Source organism: Orycteropus afer, unplaced genomic scaffold, assembly GCF_000298275.1.
Source record: "Orycteropus afer afer isolate SDZICR_OR568_19922 unplaced genomic scaffold, OryAfe1.0 scaffold00041, whole genome shotgun sequence".
Classification (NCBI taxonomy): Eukaryota; Metazoa; Chordata; class Mammalia; order Tubulidentata; family Orycteropodidae; genus Orycteropus; species Orycteropus afer.
This window is the reverse complement of record NW_006921628.1, coordinates 14,982,067-15,009,035: the sequence shown is the minus strand read 5'-3', so window position 1 is coordinate 15,009,035 and position 26,969 is coordinate 14,982,067. Positions and strand designations below refer to the sequence as shown.

The 26,969-nt window shown below is 43.9% G+C and overlaps 1 protein-coding gene across 1 annotated transcript in view; it reads right to left on the bottom strand.

The window, feature by feature from the left end:
* The window catches only part of PTPRG (protein tyrosine phosphatase receptor type G), a 995,540-nt gene that overhangs the window by 104,774 nt on the left and 863,797 nt on the right, over positions 1-26,969 (bottom strand). The window contains exons 11-12 of the mRNA XM_007937293.2: positions 19,043-19,092; positions 15,604-16,387 (exon numbers count right to left, since the gene is read on the bottom strand). Coding sequence (XP_007935484.1) covers positions 15,604-16,387; positions 19,043-19,092 — 834 coding nt within the window. The remainder of the gene's footprint in view (positions 1-15,603; positions 16,388-19,042; positions 19,093-26,969) is intronic.

Here is a 26,969-nt window from a genome sequence, read left to right as displayed (position 1 = left end):
GTTCCTGAACCTGAATTGTAACCTGTTACTTCTGTAATAAACCCGTTAATATTGAGTATTTTTAGCTCTGTGGCCGTTATAACAAATTATTGAACCCAGCAGAGAAGTACAGTGGCATGGAAGAGACAGTTGGTGTAAGAATTGGGAGGAAAGCCTGGAGGGTGGGCCATGTCTGACTCCATTTCATAGTAATCAGCCTTTGGCCACTGATGGTGACTTTTTCTCCCCTTCCCGAAGCAGCATAATGACTAAGGCATTTGAATACTAACCAGAAGGCTGGTGGTTCAAACCCACCAGCCACTCCTTGGAAGGAAGGTTGGGCAATCTACTTCTGTAGTGATATCGCCTCGGAAACCCAAGGAGGGGTTGCTATGAGCTGGATACAACTTGATGGCAGTGAGTTTGGTTTGTTTTGGTTTCCTGAAGCAAGAGATCACTGGAGCCATCACACCTTTGGCAAAAGGGTCAATGACACATCAAATCATCCCTGAAATCTCTTCTCCATGTTGGCAATTATTTCCCTACTAACCCCTGCAACTCTAAGCATTTGGAGTTTTCATCAGATTCTGAGAAGTCCAGGGCCCAGAAAGAACTGAACCATCAATGTAGACTCCTCACCATCAGGAGAGAATGAAGGCTAGGGTCTGATAAGCCACAGCCATCTTGGGTCAGATAGAGGCTCAAATTAAGGGTTCATGATTCGTTTCTCTTTTAATATTCCATGGCCACCTGAGATTTTGAAAGCCTAAGTGTTTTTTGGGATGAATATCATCTGAAACCCAACTGTGGTAGTTGTGTTTGTTTGTCAACTTGGCTGGGCCTGGTTGAGTGGCTGGGCAGCTGGTGGTAGTTAATCCCCATGATGAGACTGGCAATCAACTCCATGGTGGGATCTACCACAAGCAGCTGACTAGCTGCCTTTGGGTATGTGGTCTGCTTCCTGTACGTAAGGTGAAGCTTTGAGAATGGTCTCCAGCCTATGGCACATTTGGATCCTGCATGTAGCCTTGTCTTTGTTGAGCAGCCTGCCATGCTCTGCCGACCTTGGGACTTACAATGGACTTAAGTTAATGGCCTGCCACGTGGTTTAGTATTATCAGAACTGTGCCTTTTCACTTGTCAACCTTGGGGCTTCTCAGCCTCAGCAGCCAGTGGCTGTCTGAGTGAAGAAATGCCTCTAGCTCTAGGGGGCTGGGAGCAGGAGGCAGAGCTGGACCCCAGGGTTGAGGGATTTCACCCAGCCCCGAGAGCCTGGCACTTTGAATTTGGACTTAAATCCTCCAAATTGTAAGAATAAAGTTCTGTTTGTTACGGTCATCCTATTTGTGGTATATTCTTGTCAGAGCGGCAGTAGGTAACCAGAACACCGACCATGGACAGTCCTTAAACAAAACTTTCTGTCAGGAAATCTCAGGCCATGTGAAATTGAAGAGGGAGCGAGAGACCAAGGAAATTATTCTGACAACAGTTTGACCCTGACTAAGTGCAAACAGCTGGATTTGTCCAGGCTTCTTACCTAGAAACCAGGCAAAAATATGAATCACTACTGCATTTCCATGTGTAGCATGATAAAATCCACTTCATTTTCAAATTCACAGTACACCTACTCCTCACCCAGTGACATGGTTAGGTTCTAAAGACCAGGTCATTATGTAAAAATTGATGTTGTGCAAAAAATGGAGGATGACCACATCACATCAAAAAACAGAAGATGTCTACATCATTACAAAACTGCCAAATTATATCGTTCCATGAGTGCCCAACTACCGAGAATCATGGCCTGGCCAAGCTGACACATAACCTTAACCATCACATTCAGCATCACTCTTGCCTCATCCCTGGGGTTTGTTACTGCCAGACTTAGGTCACTAATGTTGTAAAATAGTCAGATAGTAATTTTACTGTTGTTGCTAAATACAAAATGTTGTATAATGAAATATTTGATAAGCGAGGAACAGGTGTATTGCTTTGTCTCCATGGAACTAGAAGCCTGGAATTTAATTCCATCTCCACTACACCATGGGGAAGATTCCAGTCCCTCCCCTGCTCATAGTGCTTCTGGAACTCCTCACTGGTGAAGAAGGCCCTTCGTGCACCTCTCTCGGCTCTCCCTTGATCATCTCCTACCACCTTGGCCCCTGCTGTGTTCCAGCTCCACCCATCCACTCTACCAATGGTCTTTGAACATGCTGGGCTGTGGTCTCACCACTCTGTCTTTGTCCCTGCTCATCCCATGGCCTGGAATGCCCTCCCTCTCCTCCTAGAAGCTCCGATTGATCCCTCAATCCTGACTCGGATGTTACCTTCCCTGTGAGATGTCCCCAAGCCTCCGTTCTGTGGTGTATCTGGTGAATAAAGAAAAATTGAAACTGAATGTTCAAACCCTGTCTCTGCCATTTTTGATCTGTGTGATCTCTAACCACTAACTTAAACCAGTCTGGGCCTGAAGTTCTTCATCTATAAAATGGGGATAACAAAGCCTCCTTCCTAGGAATCTGGGAAAACTTCAGTGAGAAGATGCATGAAGAATGCTTAGAAGTGTGCCTGGCAATGACCAAACACTAAGTAAACTAAGTAAACACTATTGTCATCATCATTATCATCTATCTTGTAATGCTCTTATGGAACAATCACACTCAATTATAACTGATCTTTTATTATTGTCCAGACTCCAAAGGCAGGGCTAATTGCTATCTGTAAATGGAAAAACAGCTGGAAATCTCTGCCTCCTACTAGCTGTGCAAGTCCAGGCAAGTTACTTAGCCTCTCTGTGCCTTAGTTTCCTCAATTGTAAATGGGGATGATATTGTCTACTATGTTGTGGTGATTAATAAATTAGTACATATAAAGCACTTAGAATGTTGCTTGGCACCCAGAACCACCTAGTTAGTGTTGGCTATTATCATTATCAGTCTACCCCAAACCACCACTTCATCACGATATTGCCTGTACCACCACCACCACGATTCATATTCCTCAACTTCCTAGCACAGCACCAGGCAAACAGTTGAGTATGCACTTGGGGTCTGCTGAATCTCTATGCTTCCCGGAATATTTAAGAGCATAAGCTGCCATCATACAGAACCTGGAATATACACAGGGGGCTGCATGTGATGGGACTGCTGGTGAAAAGCTAGAACCTCTAAGTCTGTCCTGGGTCCAGACTGCCCTTCTTCTTGCTGTGCTTCAGAAGAAATACTTGCCCTGCAGCCTGACTCAATCTGTGACTCAGCAGGCTCTCAGAGGAAGGGATGTAATAAAACAGAAAACTACTAGGAACCCACGACCTGCTGCATTTACTGAGTATAGTATACTCCCTCATCCTCCTGTGCCCTCAGTCCCCTGACAATCTTCCCCATGCCATGGCTTCCAGAGACCTGCGCAGACAGTGTGCTACAAAGGGGAGGACCTACACTTCAGAGTCAGGCAGACCTGTGTGTACATCTGGCTCAGGCCCATCTCACTGTGAGCCTCTGGCCCCTTTTCTGTCAAAGGGGGACATGTGATAACACTCATCTCTTAGGGGAGACGTAGGGATTGAGTGAGATAATTTCTGTGAAGCAGGACCAGCTAAATAATTTGCGGGGCCTGATGCCAAATAAAAACACAGGGTCCCTTGTTTGAAAATTATTAAGAAATTCAAGACTGTGACAAGAAAGCATTACGCCAGGCACAGGCTGCATGCTCATGGAGCTGGCCCCAGTCAGCCAAGCATTACACCCGGTGTTTGACACAGAGGACATTTCCAGGAAGTGTTCATTCTTCTCTTCCTTTCAATCAAACCAAACACCAGTGTTGACAGTGTGATAAAATTAGACGTTCCCAACTGTTGTGAGCAGCTCGAAGCTTCACTCATCACCCGGCTGCCTCCAGAGAGGTCCGGTGGAACCTGGACGCCCTGTTTGCTTCCCACTGTGGTACCCGTTTCATGACAGCAGGATAAATATGGGACCTCTTGGCTCACGCAGCACCTCTCCTTCAGCTCTGGTCCATGCAGATGGTTCAGTTTTCCTGCAGGACTAACCCTTTAATTCCTTCCAACCATGGGCTGTGACCTGGCAGCCTACAGATGTTTTGGGTTTGGGACCCCTCCCCCTCAGTCAATTATAAAAAAAAAATTCTGAGTTAGCTGTTAACATTTAATAATTAGTAAAATTCACATAAAAATCAGCTCCCATGGAAGCTTCTACAGGAAATGCTGAAGGCTGGCAGCAGAGGCCTGAATTCCCATCTGGCAAACATCAGCTGGACCTCGCGAGCACACTCCCATAAGACACCCTCCGAAGTGTGCCACAGACCTGTTTCCTCTCATCACTCCCCACACCTGCTTTCCTGACCCTGACTCCTGCTGGTAGCTCTTTCTCTGTTGTTACTGGGTGCCAGTGAGTCGGTTCCAACTCATAACGACCCCATGTGACAAAATGTGTCAATCCTGTTTCTGTGCAGATTTCAGCCTTGGAAACGCTATGGTGCAGTTCTGTTCTGTCCTACAGGGTCACTATAAGTTGGAATTGACTCAATGGCAATGGGTTTGGTTTTCAGCATCTTTACAGGAGGCAAACTGCCACATGGTTGGTAGGTTGGTAGCAGCTAGCAGCCAAGCACTTAACTATTACTTCACTAGGGCATAACAGAATTCCGATCCAATGAATGCAGTGGAACAATACTAACTGGAACCCTTCTAGAAGGTTCTACAATCAAATGCAAAAATCAGAGTTTAAAACTCCTGACCATGATCTGATATGACTAATCTGGCTCAAAAGAAGAGTCTGTTTCTGTATAAAGCACCTTCCCCTCAATTCAATGTTTTTTAAAAGGATTCCATTTTTTGATGAACTAGAAATTAGCCATACTGTTGCTTAGCCTAAGGAGCTCTGATGGCACAGTGATAAGGCACTTGACTGCTAATCAGAAGGTAAATGGTTCAAACCCACCAACCACTCCGTGGAAGGTAGATGGGGTGATCTACTTCTGTAAAGGTTTATAGCCTCAGAAACCCAAAAGGGGGTTGCTATGAGTCAGAAATGACTCAACAGCAGAGGGTTTTTTTTTGTTTGTTTGTTTGTTTGTTAGCCTACACAACATGGTCCTTTGTCCCAGTGAACATGAAACTTTTTCATACTCTTTCCGGAGATGGCTGCTGCTCTGTGTGTCAAGAGGACAAACACTGGATGAAAGACATCAACCTGTCCCTGCTACTCCCACCAAGGATATGATGGGTAGATGAAGGGCTGGGAGGAAGAACAGAAGACAGTAGGTGAGCCAGGGCCTGGATCCTAGACTGAACTGCTTTAGAGCCACCTTCTAAATGAAGCTGGAATAAATGCTAGCTAACCCTCTCGGAGCAGATGTAGGGAGGAGGGAGGAGTTAATGACCTCCCTATGCCTGTCTTCCAGTTTTTATTTCTGCATCTAGTAGTATGTGAATAAAGTGCCTCTATTCTGAATTTTTAAAAAAAATTAAAAAAGAAAGAAAGCAGCACAGTTTTCAGTGGCATATGTCATCACTGAATTAATGCTGTTTGCCTTTTACTGGCTTGGCTCTCATCCCAGTAGAAGCAAATAAAAACAGACTACAATGTACTGTAAATGCTACAGGCAGTGATACGTCAGATGGACCCATCCAAACGAATCACTTCCTACCCCATGGTAAAGGCTCAACTTTGGCTACAGGACCCAAACTCTTAAGCTGTCAAGACTAAAAGGAGCTTGGAGCCGAGAGTCACTGTCAGGACTAGGGAAAAGTAAGATTCTTTTCTTTTTCAAGAAAGATAAAGAGAAGGATGATCAGCACCTTATACAGCCATACCCTGCTCCCACCATGGTAACCTGACCATGTGGATTCTGAATACCGCCATCCACAGCCTCGAATGAAGGTAGCTGTGTTTTTAGTGTCACAAAATGTGCCTTATGTTTCCGGAGTCCTGATGTAACCTAAACTTGTATTGCAGGGGAATGATGGTTTGCGAGCCCCAAACACATGGATTTTCCTGCAACAGGACACTAGTTCCGTATTCCCATTATCTCGTCTGCACTGGGTTACGGCATCATTTGTTTCCATTTTTATTACCGCCTGGAGATCTCATGAAGACGCACTCCCTCGCCGTTCACACACAGCTGGAATCTCTATTTCAATTAGGTGTCGGAGGCTTGAGGACTTTTGATAAATCCCAATTTAATCCCAAGCCCCGTACATACACCAAGTCTTAACCTACCAAACCACCACCATATATGTTCTATTGCAGCAACATGGGGTCCTGAAATCTGTCAAAGATGATGCTATGTATCCTGCCTTATGACGAGTATACTGCCACCTGTGTTCCTAAGTCCAACCTCCGTGGAAACCTACTTGTCTTTGGTGGAGTCTGGTTTCCTACACAATCCATACTAGCTAATAGTTCAGAGATCACTAGGAGGACAGAGACTTCCAAGGACCCAGACACTTTCAGAAAGGAAATGAAACCACAGTGGCGATGGGATAACCCCTTCAAACCACTCTATGTTAGTTCTACCCAGCAGTCCAGAAAGATGGCAGGCCAGAGCAGGGGAAAACAATTGAGAAACATATAGGAAATATCTTCCAAGAAAGGTAACTGAGCAGCAGAACTAGCCTTGGCTGAAAATGGCTCCTGGTAGATCATGCAAGTATCTGGTGTAATTTCTTTTTAAATGGAGTGCTCTACATTTAATGAAGTACCTCCAGATAGCTGGGTATTCCATTTATGACTTCTGTCCTATAGTCACGAACCTGTCCTGTCACTTACTTTTTGTCTTTAACTCCCATTCTTGACTCAAGTAAAAGTCCTTAGAAGTCCCTGGGTGGTATAAATGGTTAACATGATCAGCTGCTAACTAAAAAGGTTGATGGATGGACTGTACCCAGTGGTGCCTCAGAAGAAAGACCTGGTGAACCACTTCCAAGAAACCAGCTCTTGAAAACTCTGGAGCACAGTTCTCTACTGCCACACACGAGGTTGACATGAGTGGAAGTTGACTCCATGGTAGTTGGTTAAACTTCTATAAAAAGGTAACTGAGCATCAGTACCATAAATCATGTCTTCCTAAACTATGGACATGTGCACTGGAACACTTGGGCTGCACAGTTCTCTGTTTGGGGACTGTCCTGTGCATTGCTAGATATTTAGCAGTATCCTTGGCCCCTAATAGTTGCCAATAACACACCTGCACTTAGCTATGGCAACTAAAATGTCCTCAGACATTGCCAAGTGTCGCTTAGAAGATGCTAAAACCAAACTCACTGCCATTGAGTTGATTCAACTCATAGTGACCCCTCCTTGGGTTTCCAAGGTGGCATCTCTATGGAAGTAAATTGCCCAGGCTTCCTTCTGAGGAGTGCCTGGTGGGTTTGAACTACAAGCCTTCTGGTTCGCAGTCAGATGCCTTAGGCACTACACCACCAGAGCTCAGAGTGTCCCTCAGAGTGGTTGCAAAAACACTTTGGTTGAGAACCAATACCCGACTCAGAGCAAGCCCCTGTGACAGAGCAGAACTTCCCCATACACCTTCCTAGGCTGTAATCTTTATGGGAACAGATCACCAGGTCTTTCTCCCGCAGAGTTACTGGGCGAGTTTGAACTGCCAACCTTTCAATTACTAGCCAAGCTCTTAACCATTTTGCTACCAGGTATCCTTAACTGGAAAACTTACCAAACAAACAAACAAAAAACCACCTCACTGTTGTCGAATTGATTTTGACTCATAGTGACCCCTCCCCTTGGGTTTCTGAGGCGGTATTCACTACAGAAGTGGATCGCCCAGTCTTCCTTCTGCAGAGTGGCTGGTAGGTTTGACCCTCCAGGCTTCTGGTTAACAGTAAAATGCCTCAGGCACTACACCACCAGAGCTCCCAACTAGAAAACTAGTGTACTTTGAAAAAACACATTGAAATACACATCAGTTAGTACTGAATGTTTCATCTGAATTATCTCGTGTTGCCCACTCTGGAAGGAGGGCCTAGGCTTGGAGGCAGGACCCAGCATGTGCTGCGTCCCTCTGGGCACCTTCTGCAACATCTGGAGTCTTGGTTTCCTCCCCGGTGTAATGGCAACGACAACAGCACAGCCCTCGAGGGGCCGTTACAGGACTTAGCACAGGGGGGGCCAGCACTAATAACCAAGCGTTAGCTGATGACATTGCTACAAATGCGTCTGTAAGTCCAAGGTTTTCACTCTGGCTTCCTTAGAGCTGGAAAGTTCCAAAGAGACACCTCAGGGTTAGTTTGAACAGTAAAGCTACTACCCATAGTCTCTAAAAAGTTGTTATCACATCGCAAAGAAATTCAAAACAAGTCTTTTGAAGATGCTTGTAAAAATATAACATAGTTTGTAACTTTAAACGTTACTGCTATTTTGAAAGCAATGTTAACTAAATATTGACTCGAATGATTGATTTTACTTAATGCAAAAAGAAAACAAGACTGTGAGTGTGCAGGAGATTTATACAAAAAGAACTGAGGTGTCCAGAGCTTAGTGCCCTCTACTCTGGCTCCAAACATAACAGCATCCCCACCTGCACCAGGGCAGTACACTTCTTTCCATAAATGACCAATAAAACAAACCAAACTCACTGCCATCAAATTGAAGCCAACTTATAGCGACCCCCACTAGGTTTCCAAGGTTTTAAATCTTTATAGAAGAAGACTGCCCTATATTTCTTCTGTGGAAAGGCTGATGGGTTCGAATGACCAACGTTTTGATTAGCAGCCAAATGCCGTAACCACTACATAACCACAGCTCTATAAAAGACCATATAGTACATATTTCTGGCTTTACAGGCCACTGATGATCTGTGTTGCATATTTTTGTTTCTAGACACCATTCTTAGCTTGTGGGCTGTACAAAAGTAGCTGCAGGCTAGATTTGGTCTGCAGTTCACCAATCCCTGGACTGGACCACCCAGGGGAGCTCTGGTAGCACAGTACCTATGGCACTTGACTGATAACCAGAAGGCTGGTGGTTCAAACCCATCAACCACTCCTTGGAAGGAAGACTGGGCAATCTACTTCCGTAGTGATACCGCCTCGGAAACCCAAGGAGGGGTTGTTATGAGTTGGGTCTGATTCGATGGCAGTGAGTTTGGTTTTGGTTTTATGGTTTGGACCAGACTGTCCCGTTCCTTGGGCCCTGGCTCTGGGCTGACCCAGAGAAGGCAGTGGGTAAGCTTTCAGTGAATGATATTTATATGCTGCGGTTCTGAGTAAGATCTGATCCAAAAACAGACCTTCCCCTTAAACAAACACAAAAGGAAAACTCCAGTGTTATACAGTAAGTTTGCAGACTATGTCCACAGTGGTGTACGTGTGCTATGGTGCATTGCACAATAGAGTGCCCCAGGCATGCTTTATTGCATCAGATGGCTTCTGGGTCTGCCTCCTTTTCAGGCTGTGTGTGTCTCTTTGAGGGAGAGACCATACTGCATTCCCACACAACACATATGCTGCTGAGGGCTTTGCATTTAATAGGTGCACCTAACAACAACCCAATCCAGGGTCGGTGAGGAGCAGAGTGGTTGCATATATGCCTCCACTGCTTCGTCAAATATCCAGAGCAGGTGGGACTATAGCAGTCATCAACTACAGTAGAGGACAAACCCCAGCAGTCCCTACCTGGTCCAGGAATATGTCTAGTTTGAAAACATGCCAACAACAACAACAACCACAACAACAACAATTTGCATTCACTGAAAACTTGGGGGAATAGTACACAAAAATCTTAATTTCTGGCTCATAAAGCACTCTCATTGGCAACTATCAGTTGGAGCTGAGTGAGGCTGCCCTTCATAGAAAGAACATGTGTTTCCTAATTTGCTGTTGTCCCCACTACTCCCTAATGTCACATCTAGTCTTTTTTTCCCATTGATATTACCTGTGTGAATTCTGTAAACATTTGAGTTTGCCACTTCTTTTATAAGATATTCCTTTCTTCCTTTTCTGGGATTAATATTACCAAAAAAGATATCAAATACCAAAGGAATTCAAACAAACCTTTTGGAGATGTTTGTAAAAATGTAGCACAATTTCTAAATTTAAACAATTTCTAAATTTAAATTTAGAGTTATAACTCTTTCAAAGAGATGCTAAAAAAACAACAACTATAAATATTGGATAAAATTATTGTTTCTTCTTAATGCAAAAGAAAAAAAATAATTGTGTATTCATGGCTTCCAGCCAAATAGGAGACAGGGACATAGGGTGAACATTTACACTAGGGAGATACACTCCTTAAAACAATCAATGATTTCACGGGAGAACATTAACGGCAGTATTTGCACAGGGAGATGGCTCAGGGGGCAGGAATGAATAGGACAGAAGGACACAGGGAAGAGCTAACTATGGGGAGGAGAACTATTACATTTAGGGAATTGCAGTCAATGTCATGAAACAAAATGTGCATGAGCTGCTACAATGAAAATGAATTTGCTCTGTAAACTTTCACCCAAATCACAATAAAATTTTTAAAAAATGTGTAAGAGATTTAAATAAATGTACCTTAAAAGTCTTTAAATCACCACGAACACCAGAGTGCTGGCAATGTCATTCAAAAATGAATTCCAAGCTGGAGTCAACAAGGAAGAAAATGATGGCATGTCGTAGAAGACAAGACTCTGGGGATCATGAACTAGGCAGAGATTGTTGGTTTTAACTCTAAAGTTACTGACCTCCTTTACTGTAACCAAAATACCAATGCTGTTGTTGTCTGCCATCAAGTCGATTCTGACTCAGCACGACCATATATTTAAAACCAAACCCAACCTACTACCATCTAGTCAATTCTAACTCTTAGTAACCTTAGAGGGCAGAGTAGAACTGTCCCATAGGGTTTCCAAGGCTATAAATCTTTATGGAAGCAGACTGGCTTATCTCTCTCCCATGAAGCAACCAGTGGGTTCGAACCACCTACTTTTTGGTTGGCAGCCGAATGTTTTTACCACTGCACCACGATTGAACTGAATTTCTCTGATCCTATCTACCCACTCAACTCACTGCCACTCAGTCAATTCCAACTCACGTAACCCTATAAGACAGCAGAACAGCCCCATAGGGTTTTCCGTAAATCTTTACAGAAACAGATTACTTCATCTTCCTCCTGCGGAGTGGCTGGTAGGTTTGAACCACCAATCTTTTAGTTAGCAGCTCAATGCTTTTGAACACTGCGCCACCAGAGCTTCTTTGACTCTATATAAGTACACATGTATCGCTGCCTAAACTAGAGACTGGCAAACTATGGCTCACAGAGCAAATGACACAGCCCTATCCCTTCATTTATATATTACATACATGGCTGATGTTATGCTACACTGAAGAGCTGAGTAGCCGCAACAGAGACAGTATGGCCTGCAAAGCTAAGAGACTCACTCTCTGGCCCTTTGCAGAAAAGGTTTGCCCATCCCTGGCTTAAACAATCACCACCATCACCAATTTTGAATTGCCTTCTATTCTGAATTATGGCTTTTTAATTTGGGAAGCAGCAGACATTTCCAATGAAAGGAAGGTGCTCTGATTTGCTGGGGATGGACTAAAGGTCCTAGTGGCCATCTTTAATGCCAGCTATTTGGGGACCACAGTCTCAATATACTCTTTTTAACATCCACTAAAACCAAATTCACTGCCGTCGAGTTGGATCCGACTCAAAGCAACCCCTCCCTCCTTGGGTTTCCGAGGCGGTATCTCTATGGAAGTAGATTGCCCAACCTACCTTCCGAGGAGTGGCTGGTGGCTTTGAACTGCCAGCCTTCAGGTTAGCAGTCAAGTGCCTTAGGCACTACACTACCAGAGCTCCCTTAACGTCCACAGGGGACTGAAAAAAAAGACCTGCTAGGAGGTACCACATGGGTATATGGCAGGCTGGTGTTGGGCTTGCTGACAGCAACTGCTTCCTTGTTCTTAACAACAAGGATCCTGCACGATCACTTCCTGCCTAGCACCATTCACCGCATCACTGTCTATGCTAAGGGCTGCTATTACCCCCACCTTTACAAATGAAGACATCAAGCACAGACTTTTTGGTAACTTGCTTGACTCACAGTGAATAAGGGGCAGAGCCTGCCAGGCTGATCGGACTCCACAATCCACTCAGCCAGAGCTTCAGACACACTCAGAGGCCTGGAGGTTGGAAGCTGGAGACCCACATGCATCACCCCTAGAGTTGGGAAGCCCCAAGGTTTCCCATCTGCTGCTTCTCCCCTTGCCATGGAAGCTGGCAATTGTGGCTCTAACTCCGGTGGCAATGACTCATTACCAGCTTACCTGGGGATGCCAGTCTCTGCTTCTCTGCATACCCTCGAGCTGAAACGCTCCCAATCTAAGCTCTTAGAAGCCATCTTTTTCAGGAGTACGGTCAAAGAAATGGTTGAGAAGAGCCAGCTGTCAGGGCCTCTAGTCCACAGGCTAAACCACTCAACCTTGAAAAGGTGCTACCAAATCTAGCCAACTTGTCTTTGAAAAAACATTTGGACCTGAGCCACTGTTGTATCCCAACTGGTCTTCCCGCATCAACTTTCATCTCCCCTACAAAATACCCAAGGAGCTCTGGTGCCACAGGGCCTAAGACACCTGAATGCTAACCAGAAGGTTGGCAGTTCAAACCCACCAGCCACTCCGTGGAAGGAAGATGGGGCAATCTTCTTCCATAGAGATTTACTGCCTCAGAAACCCAATGGAGGTTGCTGAGTTGGAATTGACTTGATGGTACTGAGTTTGGTGCTTGGTTTCTATAATACCCATACAGAGGCCTGAGTGATCTTTTGGAAAAGTTAATGAGATCCATCATTCTCCTGCTTAAAATCCACCCACTGGTTTCCCATTGCAAGTGGATTCAAATCCTCAGCAGGGCTGAAAAGACCTTTTTTTTTCCTGATGTGAGCCCTGTCAGTCTCTGAACTCAGCCCTTCTCCTTCCTCCTAATTCTCTCTGGTCCAACCACTCTGGCCCTCTGGCATCTCCCTGTCTGACCCCAATTCCTTTGTGCTGGAGATCTCTGGACCTGCTGGCTCTGCCGCTTGGAATGCTCTCCCATAGGTCTTTGCTTGGCTGGCTCCTTCTCAACACCAGGCTGTCTACCCAAATGTTACTCCCTGGCTATTCTCTGCTTCTCTGCTCCGTTCCCCCTCACCCTAGCACTTAACATTTTTTAAAGTTGAATATTTGATCTACTAAGTATTCTCTAGATCCCTCACTAGAAATGCACACCCCAGGGGAACAGAAGCCTGTCCTGATCAATGTTCTCTTCCCAATGCCTAGCCCAGTGCCTGTTACACAGTGGGATCTACATAAGTATTTCTCTGTATCTTCATATGTAAGAAATGCAACTTTTTCACACAAGTTCCTAGAAGGAATGTCACTGTTCATGTAGAAATAGCTTCAAACAGCTTCACAAGAGACCTTCCATTTCCCTTACTCCCTTCATCAGAAGGCTGTTCTGCACCTTTCTCCAAAAACTGGGCCAAAATGGAGCAAAACCCACAGCAAACCCACCACTTCAAAATATTAGTCCACACCAGATTCAGGGATGAATGTGATTCAAAACATGAAAATTTATTCTAAGTTGTATCTTAACATACGAGATCTCAGCTTTAGATGAATTTTAATGTTTACAAGTGCAAAAGCAAATAAATATTTACCAGTTGCTTTTTTTTTTTTTGCACTCTTATAACTCCACAACAGCTTAGATGAAAAAAAAAAAAAAATTGTTGCTAAACATCTTGTAGTCTGGCAAAATGAAGAATTTCTTATTAAGAAAAGACTCCTGACAACAATAACAACCCCTCATGCTCACGATCCTTTGCAGAGGCTACAGGATGGTTCATTAACATTTGAGCAGATGACAGAAGAGCAAGGTTTGCTCCCACGGAGAGGGTGGCGGGGGTCATGGCCAAAGTAGGCCAGACAAGCCATGCCACAGGTCCCACCACCTATAACCTGGTAACTCACATAGAAAATGGGAGCTCTGGGACAGAGGGCTATAATTCTTGGGCTAGTATCATGGGCTAATACCAGCTCTCCCATGGTAGGTTCTTTACATTCTTCAGGTTTCAACATAAATGTCACTTCTCCTGAGTGGCCTGTCTGAGTTTCTTGGTGCCGCTATAACAGAAATACCACAAGTGAATGGCTTAACAAACAGGAAGTTATTTTCTCACAGTGTAGAAAGCTAGATGTCTGACTCACAGTTCCAAGGGAAGGCTCTTTGTCCACTCTGGCAGCACATCCTTGCCACAGCTTCTCTAGCATTCTCCGTGACATCTCTTTGTCCAGTCCTGCTTGCTTCCTCCTGGGCCTAACCTGTCCCCTGCTCCTCATTTCCAAATCTCAAAAGTGATCGGTTTAAGACACACCCTACAGATATGGCCTCATTAACATAACAAAGAAAACCCTCTTTCTACACAGGATCACATTCACAAGTATAAGCAAAAAACCAAACTCAGTGCCATTGACTTGACTCCAGCTCATAGTGACCCTACAGGACAGAGGAGAACTGCCCTGGATTGTTTCCAAGGCTGTAAATATTTATGGAATCAGACTGCCTTATCTTCCCACTGCAGACCGCCTGGTGTGTTTAAACTGCACATCTCTCAGTTGCAGCCAAGCACTTTAAACACTGCGCCACCAGGCCTACTCCACTAATGTAAGGGGTGATGATTTACAACACATTCCTGGGGGACACAATTCATTCCATAACACAGCCTGTGCTAGTTACCCAGGTTCCAATCCTCCCCATTACTGTCTTTGATAGGACCCTACTTACAGCTTCTTCTATCACTGTTTTACAATCTACAACTTTAGTTAGCTAATTTCCTGGCTTGCCATCATTTAACCATCCAGCTTGCTTGCTTTCTAATTTTCCTGATACTTAGCTTCCCTGAGTGTGTTCTGGAGACGTGGATGATGCAAACATTTAAATGCTCGGCTGCTAATTGAATGACTGGAGCTTCGGGTCCCACCAGATACACCTTAGAGGAAAGGCTCCATGACCTACTTCTGTAATCAGCCACTGAAGACCCTCTTGAGGAGTTTTTCTCTGACATACACAGGGTTGGCCCTGAGTTGCAATCAACTCAATCGCAACTTTTTCTTTCTTTTTTTTTTAAACCAGCTCTCGCTGTCTGTCATCTCTCAGTCTTCCTCTTTATATTGTGAGCTTCAAGAGGCAGGGACTTGCTTGCCTGGCTCAGCACCTCGCCCAGAGCCTGGCTCAAAACAGGCCAGCCCATAAACATAGGTGTTGACTAAGTGAATAAAGGAATGAACACTTATTGAATAAACTTCTTAAGATCCTTATCTTTCATTTCATTTACTTCACTGCCTGGGCAAAGTTCACGGAGTTATTCTGAGGCAAGTAGATTTTATTCACAAAGATAAGAGACTAGGTTATTCACAACAGAATGAAATAAGGAGACAGACAGGGATGGACTAGACGAGGACGGACACACACACACACACACTCCAACGTATCTGCTTCATCAGGAACATATGCAGTTGTAGGCATAGTAAGCACTTTCTGGAACCTCACCCTCTCTCTCGTTTTCTGACAGGGTAAGACCATGGACAGCAGCACAGAATCTCAAGTGAGGACAAGCACCACTTACCTGGATTGACAGTGATAAATTTGCTATCCTCGGAAAATCGGTCCCCTCGGGACACAGGCTTTTTTGATGGTGTTCCAGGTCTCCTGGGATCACTTCCTGCATAATGTTCCTCTGTGACTGTGGTGGGCACTTGGGTGGAGGTGGCTGAGTCCGAGTGGAGGCCAGGGCCGGCACCCCGCACTTTGTCTGGCTGGTCTGTGGGGCCCGCAGTGTGGTTCTGCTCCTGCCCAGATATAGTCTGACGTGCCCCCTCCTCTGCAGTCCTGCTGGAGGATGACAGTGTGGGGGTGGGCTTGGTCCGGTTCTGCCCCTCAGCAGTGGCATGGGTCACTTCACTCTTCTCCTTCTTCTCTGCATCCTTCTCCCCCTCCTCTTCATGCTCCCGCTCCCCATCCTCACTCTCACTTTTCTCATCCTTCTCCCCTTCCTCAGCACCCTCACTGTCCTTGGTTGGTGCCGAGTCGCCGTCTGGGGCTGGAGAAGCTAAGGCCTCTGTTGTTGCCAGCACCGGCCGGACCGCTTGCTTGCTGGCAGATGCGGCTGTTGGGAGGCGTGTAGGCCACACCGTGCTGGGGAAGGAGGGGATGCCACCGCCGCTGAACCCCAAGCCAGCAAGGAGTGTGCTGGTGACCACCGAGGCCACTGTCGCCTGGCTGCCGCTGGAGGAAGGCCCCATCCCAGTTGCCATGGAAACAAAGGAGAAGGGGATGCCAGAGGACGTCCAAGTGGAAGACCCTGAGCTGATGGGGGCCATGTCAGCTGATGAGGCAGGAGATGCTGTGGGCTTGAAAGGGTCACCCAGAGAGGTTGGGGGGAAGGGCAGAGGAAGACAAAGCAGAGAAGTGTCAGTAATTAGAATTGGGAATGAGTCCCAGTTATCACTCTCAGATGGTTTCACTCATCTGTCATAGGTGTTTTTTCCAAAGTATGGTGTGAAAGGTGACATGCAGGACTCCAGGGATGACTATCTGCTCTTTTAACTGCTTTACGCTGACTTTCAACACATTAAAAATGTTAATGTGTGTATCACTGACATAGCTTAGGCTAAGGCAAAGGGCCAAGGAAAAAAAAAAAGTAAGTGAATCCACTGCTACTGAGCGGATTCCAACTCATAGTGACCTATCGGACAAGGAGAACTGCCCCAGTGTTACCAATCTTTATGGATGAAGACTGCCTCATCTTTCGCCTATGGAGCGGGTGGTAAGTTTGAACCACCGAATTTTTGGTTAGCAGCCAAATGGTTTAACCACTGTGCCACCAGAGGTCCTTAAATGTAAGGAAAGTTACCTTAAAGACAAACATCAGCTAAGTAAAGAACTGGTAACATCAGACGGTCAACAGTTCCTGGAGTGAAAATGAAGTAAGAGGCTGGAGTTCCTAGTTTTTACATATGCCACTGCGTACTTGCAGAGAACATACAGCTTCTTAGATCTGGAAAGGGATCCTAGGGCTGGGGGTATCTGGTCCAACTCTGCCATCTCACAGTTGGGAAATGGATGGGCAAAGAGGGAAGTGGCCTCCCAGTCTGCAATGACAGCATCAGAAACAGGAGCCATGTTCTCCACCACAATCTTCGGGGAACAGTTTCATAGCCCTATCTCTTCACACTGGACATCAGAGGGTGCTCTGGCTTTCACAGTCTCTGGGTCTATCTATGGCAAAATCTATGTCCCTGTGAAGGAGGACTACAACAACAACAATTACAACAGTACCCCTCAACAAGCGCCAACCACAGTGAACCTGCAAGTCGGAATGCATCATGACTGTCTTATTTTCTGGTCTCGTAAGTGTTCCGACTTTGACAAGGTACAGTCTTGCCACTTTTCTATTGGTCCCTCTAGTGGACAATACTTTGAGTTTTCCTTCTCTGACAGGTTTCTGCCTTGTACAGGTTTCCGTTTTTGCAGGTTTTATTGTATATTTCAGGGCCTTCCACACTACCCTGGAGGCAAGAATTATCATTATATGTGTTTTATAAAGTGAGGACACTGAGGGTGTAGGTTGTCCACAGGGACAGGTGCACAGGCAGGGCAGTTTGTGTCCAAACTCTCAAGTTATTCCTTTCACCATCCTAAACTAGGGGTCAGTTGTGGGATTTCACTCACATACGGTATCTTAGGGAGCTCTGGTGGCGTAGTGCCTAAGGGATTTGACTGCTAATGAGAAGGCTCACAGTTCAAACCCACCAGCAACTCCTCGGAAGACCGAGCAATGTTCTTCTGTAGTGATACCACCACGGAAACCCAAGGAGGGGTCGCTCTGAGTCTGGATCCACTCGACGGCAGTGAGATTTTAGGAACCCACGACAGAATTCTCTGAGTATTAGCTTAATTTTAATTCTTCAATGACAGAATGCAAAATTCCCTGCCTGCATTTATACAACTCAAAGCAATAATGAGGATAACTTAGATCTCATAGCTTTAATATCAAGTTTTACTTTGAAGACTTTTAGGTTTAAGGATGATCAAGTTAGCAAATGCTAAATTTTGAAGCTGGTTCACCAAATGTCAACTAAAATGAAACCCTCCGACAGAGAGAAATGAGACTTCCTGGGCTTGAGTTAATGATCCCTCATGCTTCCTTTATGGGGGATCCTGGGCACATTGCTCTCACTCCTTAAGCCTTAGTTTCCTCATCCATAAAGTGGGGTTCATAGAAAGTGACCCTGTGGGCTGCTGGAAGGAGTCAATAAAAGAATTTGTGCCTAAAACCCAGAAAGTGCTTAGTACACAGAGACTACTATTGTTACCACTGTGATTAGCGTGATTATTATTAATTGTGCAGGGAGACGTGGATATTAATTCAGTCTCCAGAAATTTCCAAATTCATGTGACTTTGGGCAAGTGACAACCTCTTTGAGCTACTGCATCAAATGACTCCACAGATATGAAGAGAATTTTTACCTCAAAATTACACACTATAGCACCATAGCTTCAAATCTGCTGCCAAGCTTGTTTTCACAATGTACTGAATTATAACCAAAAAACCAAACTCACTGCAGTCCTGACTCATAGCGACTTCTCCTTGCATTTCCAAGACAGTGTCTCCACAGAAGTAGATTTCCCAGTCTCCCTTCCGAGGAGTGGTTGGTGGGTTTGAACCACCAGCCTTCTGGTTAGCAGTCAAATGCCTTAGGCACTATGCTACCAAAGCTCTTATACTGAATTATACTCAACTAAAAACTAAACTTACTGCAGTCGAGTTGAACTTGACTCACAGCGACCCCTCCTTGGGTTTCTAAGGCAGTATCACTATGGAAGTAGATTGCCCAACCTTCCTTCTGAGGAGTGAGGAGAGTGAGTAATGTAATGCTTTCGGTATTTTCACCAACTCACGTTGAACGGTTTAACAACATCACACTGCCACCTTGTGGTGACAGTTTTAACTGCATGTAAATGAACAACAAACCGTGACAAAGCAGTTACCATTTTCTACTTACCACTCCTGTTTTAACAATTCTGGTCCCTTGGAATATTCGAGTGGTATTAGCTGAGAAACAAAGAAATTACACTGTAAACAAGTAACTGAAAAGACAACAGAACAAACTGCTTCTCTGTGGTTCTCTCAGAGAACAACAATGCTTTATAGAGAAAACCTGCTTCTTGTGTACACACAGCATTGAAAAATTAGCAAAACATGCCAATTACCAAAACAACCACCACTTGTACCAACTATAGTTTTTCTCTAAGTGAAATGGCAAGTGATTTTCATATTTCCTTTTTTAAATGGAATTCAAACCACCAACACTGTGAACAGCTTTCATCTTAAAAATCTCACTTCTCTGTTTCTCTTGAAAATCACAGTGTTTGCCTTTACTGGGCTCTCTGTCCTCTAGGGAACACTGAGCGGGGGGGCTGAGTGTCTGCTGCCCCTTCAGGCAGGACATGTTCACCAAAAGCCTGCTGAGGCTTAGTCCCTTTGTAACTGTTTACTGCCTGGCCTCTATGGGCTATGAATTTGCATAGCTGAAGAGTGAACCAATCGAAGAGACCAATGTGCAGAACGGTGGTATCTAGAAGTCAATACCACCATTTAGATTCCAGGTCAAATAAGGGAGTAGGAAGCAGACAGCTTTCTCCCAGGGCTAAATATAGTCTATCCCCTTGACTGAGTTGCTCAGTGATCGATACTTCACAGTCTTGGACAGGTATACACACCTCCTTTTGTTAAGAAAGGAATAAAGGTTCCCTGGAGACCTATTTTACCTGCCTTTTAAAAAGGGCTGTAATTCTGGCCAACAAACTAAATAGCCTCTCCATCAGCGTGTCCACTTTACGTTAATCTTGTTCAACTTCCACCTGGGTCAGTTACAGCTGTGGTGAGTGGGAAGTTTCTACAGAGCTTCTCCAATTAAAAGTGTGGTACCTGAGCCCAAGTGCCTCACAAAATTAAGGCTGGGGAGAAATGACATCTGGGTGTTCACCAAGTGTTCACTGAGCTGTGGCACTGCCTCCATCATGAATGGAGGCAGTAAGCCTCAGTTGCATGAGACAGGATCAGCAATTCTAACATGGACTGAAATCACAGGTATTTCCATGAGGCCTTCTAGTTGAAGCTACCTCAGAATACTTTTGACTTAGAAATCACAGTAGATGTTGTTGTTGTTAGCTGCCATCGAGTTAGCTATGTCTCATGGCGACCCTATGTACAACACAAAGAAACACTGCCGTGTCCTGTTCCACCCTCACAATCCTTGCTATGCTTGTGCCCACTGTGGCAGGCACTGTGTCAACCCATCTCACTGAGTGTCTTTCCCGTTTTTGCTGACCCCCTGTTTTATCAAATATGATATCCTTCTCCAAGGTTTTGTCACTTCTGACAACATGACCCAAACATGTGAGATGAAGTCTGGCCATTCTCACTTCCAAGGAGTATGCCGACTCTACGTCTTCCAAGACAGATTTGTTCATTCTTCTGGAAGTCCACAGCATTTTCAATATTCTTTGCCAACACCACAGTTCAAGGGCATTAATTCTTCTGTGGTCTTCCTTAGTCACTGTCCAACTTTCACATGCATGTGCTACTGAAAATACCACGGCTTGGGTTGTTGTTGTTGTTGTTATGTACCGTCGAGTCACAGCTGACTCACAGTGACCCCTCCTTGGGTTTCTGAGGCAGTATCACTACGGAAGTAGATTGCCTCATCTTCCTTCCGAGGAGTGGCTGGTGGGTTTGAACTGCCAGCCTTCTGGTTAGCAGTCAAGTGCCTTAGCCACTATGCTACCAGAGCTCCCACGGCTTGGGTTAGGCGCACCTTAGTCTTCAAAGTGACATCTTTGTCTCTTAACACTTTCATGAGGTCTTCTGTAGCAGATCTGCGTAGTGCAGTATGTCATCTGATTTCCTGAATGAGACTTCCATGGCTGTTGATTGTGAATACAAATAAAATGAAATCCCTCAGAACTTCAATCTTTTCTCCATTTATTGTGATGCTGCTTATTGGCCTACCTGTAAGGATTTTTGTTTTCTTTGTGTTGAAGTATAATCCATACTGCAGACTATAGTCTTCAATCTTCATCAGTAAATACTTCAAGTCATCTTCACTTTCAGCAAGCAAGGTTGTGTCATCTGCATATCGCAGGATGTCACTGAGTCTTCATCTAATCCTGATGCTGCATTCTTCTTAATACAGTCCAGTTTCTTGGATTATTTGCTCAGTATACAAATTGAGTTAAGTATGGTGAAAAGATACAACCCTGACACACACCTCTCCTATTTTAAAACATGCAGTATCCCCTTGTACTGTTCGAATGACACCCTGCTGGTCTATGTTCAGGTTCCTAATGAGCACAATTAAGTGTTCTGGAATTCCCATTCTTTTCAATATTACCCATAATTTGTTATGATCCACACAGTCAAATGTCTTTGCATAGTCAATAAAACACAGATTAACATCTTTCTGGAATTCTTTGCTTTCAAACAAAATCCATCTGACATTAGCAATGATATCTATTGTTTGTTCCATGCCCTCTTCTGAATCTGGCTTGCACTTCTGGAAGTTCCCTGTCAATATACTAATGCAACCATCTTTGAATTATCTTCAGCAAAATTTTACTTGTGTGTGATATTAATGATATTGTTTAATATTTGGGGTTCTGTTGGATCATGCTTCTTTGGAATGTGCAAAAACTCTTGAAGTTGAGTGGCTAGATAGCCGTCTTCAAAATTTCTTTGCATAATGAGTGAGCACTTTCAGCGCTGCATCCATTTGTTGAAACATCTTAGTAGGCACTGTCAGTTCCTGGAGTCTTGGTTTTCACCAGTGCCTTCAGTATAGCTGGGACTTCTTCCTCCAGTTACCATTGGTTCTTGATCATATTGCTACCTCCTGAAATAGCTGAACATCCACTGATCCTTTTTGCTACAGTGACTCTGTGTATTCCTTTTATCTTCTTTTGATGCTTCCTGCATCATTCAATATTTTGTTCATGTTGTTATTGTTGTTATGTGCCATCAAGTCATCTCCAACTCATAGCGACCCCTCCTTGGGTTTCTGAGGCAGTATCTCTACGAAGTAGATTGCCCCATCTTCCTTCTGAGGAGTGGCTGCTGGGTAGAACCCTTCAATATTACAACTCGAGGCTTGACTTTTTTCTTCAGTTCTTTCAGCTTTAGAAATGCTGAACGTGTTCTTCCCTTTTGATTTTCTAACTCCAGGTCTTTGCATATTCCATTATAATACTTTACTTTGTCTTCAACAGCCACCATTTGAAATTGTTTGTTCAGCTCTTTTATTTCATCGTTTTTTCCACTTGTTCACCCACTCTCCATTTAAAAGTGAGTTTCAGAGTCTCTTGGTATCTATTTTAGTCTTTTCTTTCTTTCCTATCTTTTTAATAACCATTTGCTCTCTTCATGTACGATCTTCTTGATGTCATCCCACAATTCATCCAGCTTTCCGTCACTGGTGTTCAATGCCTGAAATTCATTCCTCAGAGGGTTTCTTATTCAGGTGGGATATAATCACGGTCTTAGTTTGGATCTCATGGACTTGTTTTAATTGTTTCAGCTTCAACTTGAACTTGCATATGAGCAGTTGATGTCATCCCACAACTTGTCTAGTATTCAGTCATTGGTGTTCAATGCATTAAATCTATTGTTCACATGTCTCTAAATTCAGGTGGGATGTAATCAAGGTTGTATTGACAGACCCACCGTTTGTCATACTTTAATTAAAAACCACACATATGAATACTTCACAAAAAATGTTCGTATGAAATATTTTGACAACTGTATTGGAATATAATTGGTTTCCTTCACTACATAGTTTGTTTATTTAACCCTTTCAAGACCACATTATTTTCTGCTTTGATTTTTTGTGGAAACCATATGTTTTCAGTAATGGAAGGCATATTTAATGACATGGAAAAAATATTTTTAAGATGTTTTTTTCTTTTAAGGTAATATGGATTTTGATACAATTAGTAGAACACACATATTCCCTGAGGGGGTCTCTGGTGCTGGAGTTGGTAGGATGAGGCCCGTTTCTTCATATTCACACAATTATACAGGCCCCCAACAGATGGCAACACACACTTACAGTGGGATACCAGTTTCCACTAAACCCTAGAGGCAGAAAATGTAGGTGGGAACTATATGTCCCATGGGCCACTAAAGGCCCACTCTGAAATAAAGATCTTTTGGCTTCAGCATCTGCCAAATGGGCCTGTGGTGCAATGGAAAAGCTAAGGGATCCTCATTTCCATGACATTTGAGAACTGCATGGAGACTCTGAATGCTTAATCTTTTTATCCTTTTGGTAAAGATTTGGGTAGGTAGGTGATAGTTGTTCTTTGGGATGGTCAGCTGCTGGGTAATAAATGACTGGGTTTGGGAATCAGAAAAGTGCACTCTGTGTAGTAGCTGAGTGATCTTTGGCAGGTTATTTGACCTCTCTGAACTTCACTTCCTCAGCTGTAAATTAACACTTGTATTATAGGCAGCTGCAAGGTGAAGTTCAGATCAGGGGGTTTATGTGGAAAAGCTCTATGACTGTGAGCTGTTCTACAGATACTGATTATTATTGTTGTTTTTGTAATATCTGCCAGATAAAGTAAACAATATATTATTCTGTTATATATTATGCATGGCTATAACAACGTATTATCATGCTATTTTATATATAACATAAATAGTGTCATACTTGCCATGAAAAGATAAATATTCCAGGTGGCTCCTTCATGCTCCCAAACCTGACAGAAATCTTAATCATTCTGAACAAACTTCTATGAAATTCTGAGCTTCTGTTTACTTGTCTTTTTTAAACTTGTCTTAATAGTTGATTGATTTTGTAAGTTGGCTGTACTGATCATCAACACCGTGTAGCTCACCAGACATTCAGATAGCCGACCTTGATCAGAGTTAGTTTTCTATACGCCCCACTGACTGTTGCAGGGAAGATAACTGCAGCTAGTCTGGCAGTGAGGTAAGGATCCATCCCCCTTTTATCTACATGGAGAGATGACATCAATATGTAACCCAAGGAAACTCACCTCTGAACAAAGTCTCAGACAAAGGAGACAATGGTGATTTCTCAACAAGTCGCTGGGATTAGACATTTTAAATATTTCGTGCTTTGAATTTATAGCTGACAAGGCCTTTTTGAATTACATTTTATTACAAACATTTAATTTTTCAAAGTCCATGCAGAGGCCAGGGAGCTCAGGGGCCTATTAATCTGGAAAGGCAGTTCTGCAGATTCCAGGCTCCTGGTCGGAGCACAGGAGAGACCTAATCATGATTTATGTTTCCAAAGTTCCGGGTCCTGACCCCAGCCTCTCTTCTCTCTCCCCTCTGCTGCAGAGACCTGGCCTGGGTCTGCAGTCCCACCTCAACGCAGGGAAAGCGGCCAACATGTTCAGGGAACAGGTAGGCACAGCTGGCATGATTTATTTATGAAAAAATGCAGCTATGCTAATTTCAATTAGTTTAAATGGAAGGATGAGATCAACGTGCACATTAGCAAAGAATATTTATACACTCGGTGCAGAATTGGAAAGCTGGAGGAGCTCCTGATGGGGAATCTAGGTTGGATAGATTCTTACTTTGGGTTCATCATTTATTACTGGTTTTATTAAACCTAATACTTACTAAGGGAGCTCTGGTAGCATAGTGCCTAAGGCACTTGACTGCTAACCAGAAGGCTGGCAGTTCAAGCCCACCAGCCACTCCATGGAAGGAAGACTGGGCAATCTACTTCTGTAGAGATTTACCACCTCAGAAACCTAAAGGTGGTCACTTACCAAACAAAACAAAAAAAATCCCACCACCACTGAGTTGTTTCCGACTCAGAGTTCCCTATAGGACAGAGTAGAACTGCCCCATAGGGTTTCCAAGCAAGCAAACTGCCTCATCTTTCTCCCATGCAGTGGTTGGCGGGTTCGACTAGCTGACCTTTTGGTTAGCTGCCGAATGCTTTAACCACTGCGCCACCATAGCTCCTTAACCTAATACTTACCCAAAAACCCACTACCACTGAGTCGATTCCAACTCAAAGCAACTCCCATTGAGTTTCCAAGGCTGTAAATCTTTATGGAAATAGATTGCCTCAGCTTCCTCCCATGGAGCAGGTGGTGGGTTTGAACCACTGACCTTCTGGTTAGCAGCCAAATGCCTTAGCCATTACACCGCCAGGGTGTCTCACCTATTACTTGGTGGTGGTGTTGTTATGTGCCGTCAAATTGGCCCCAACTCATAGTGACCCCTCCTTGGGTTTCTGAAGCAGTATCACTATGGAAGTAGATTGCCCCATCTTCCTTCTGAGGAGGGGCTGGTGGGTTTGAACCGCCAGCCTTCTGGTTAGCAGTCAAGTGCTTTAGGCACTATGCTACCAAAGCTCCTCACCTAATACTTAGGAGATGTTTATAATCAGTGCCAGGAACTATGCTAATTATTTTAACAAGCATCACCTCATGTTACACGACCATTTTCAGGTTGGAAAACTAGCTTACAGAGGTTAAGGAACACTCTCAGAATGGTGCTGAGAGGCAGCCAGGACTCCAAGGCATCAGGAGCCTGTGTTTTAATGTGCAGCCTTTAATATGCAAACTAGTCCCCTAGGCCATGTTGTTAACATGCAGATTCCTGGGCCCTACCTGTAGAGATTCTGACTCAGTTTGGAAGGGGCCTAGCAATGTGCACTTCTCACTTGCTACTTTGCCATGCTGAGTAACTGCTGATTCAGTTTACAGGGTCTCTCAAGTCATATGCAAAATTCTGGAAATTTCTATGGAAATGGTCCAAAGCTTTCATCAGATCCAGGACTCAAGAAGGTTAAGAACCAGTGGCTTGTTGTATAGGTTTCTCATTTTTACAGATAAGAAACCTGAACAACAGATAAAAGACCCTGATCAGGGAGGGCCTCAGACGGGCAGAGTGGAGTCCAACACACCAGCCCTTTCCCCCAGACTGCACTGAGCTCATTTTAAAAAATGAAATTATTAAAACAAAAACAGGCAGTCTGTGGGCCATATTTTGCCAATTTTATTTATTTTGCTGTTGTTGAGAATATACAGAGCAAAACATAAGCCAATTCAACAGTTTCCACAATGCACAGTTCAGTTGTGTTGATTACAGCATTCTTCAAGTTGTATAACTGTTCTCATCCTTTTTCTGAGTTGTTCTTCCCCCCTTAACATAAACTCACTACTCACTGCCCTGTAAGTAAGATCTACTCTTTCAAATTACTGCTGTCAATTTGATCCCATATAGGTAGAGCTTAAAAGAGCACAGTGCTCAAGACAGATATTCTTTCCTAGTTAAACTATTACCTGGTTTTAAAAAGACTTGAAGCGTTATTTTAAAGATTATCTCAAGGCAATAGTTTCAGGGGTTTATCCAGTCTTCATGACTCCAAAAGTCTTAAGTTTATGAGCATTTGAAATTCTGTTTTGCATTTTCCCCCTTTTGATGAGAATTAGTCTATAGAATCTTTGATCAAAATGTTCATTAATGGTAGCCAGGCACCAGCCAGTTCTGGTCTCATAGCAAAGGAAGCAATTAGCCACATATTCTATCTTCTCATACGCCAAACTTTTTTTCCTCTGTTGTTCCAGGCAAATATAGACAAATTTGTTACACCTTACATTGCTGCTTACAAGTTTTTAAGTCCCCAGGGATGACAGCATGTTTCTGTAAATAAAGTTTTATTGGAACCAGAGCCGGGGATTAAGCTGGGATGAGTAAAACAACATGGAATTTGTCTTTATTTAAAATTCTGATATTGTGATAAGCGTGAATTCTTTTAACATCGATTTTTCATTGTAACAATACCTCCATTAAAGTATAAGCTGCCTTGATAAATGAAGTTTCTGGCACCCAGGGTGAATGCCTCACTTAGAACTTTCTACCAGTCACTTGACTCCTAA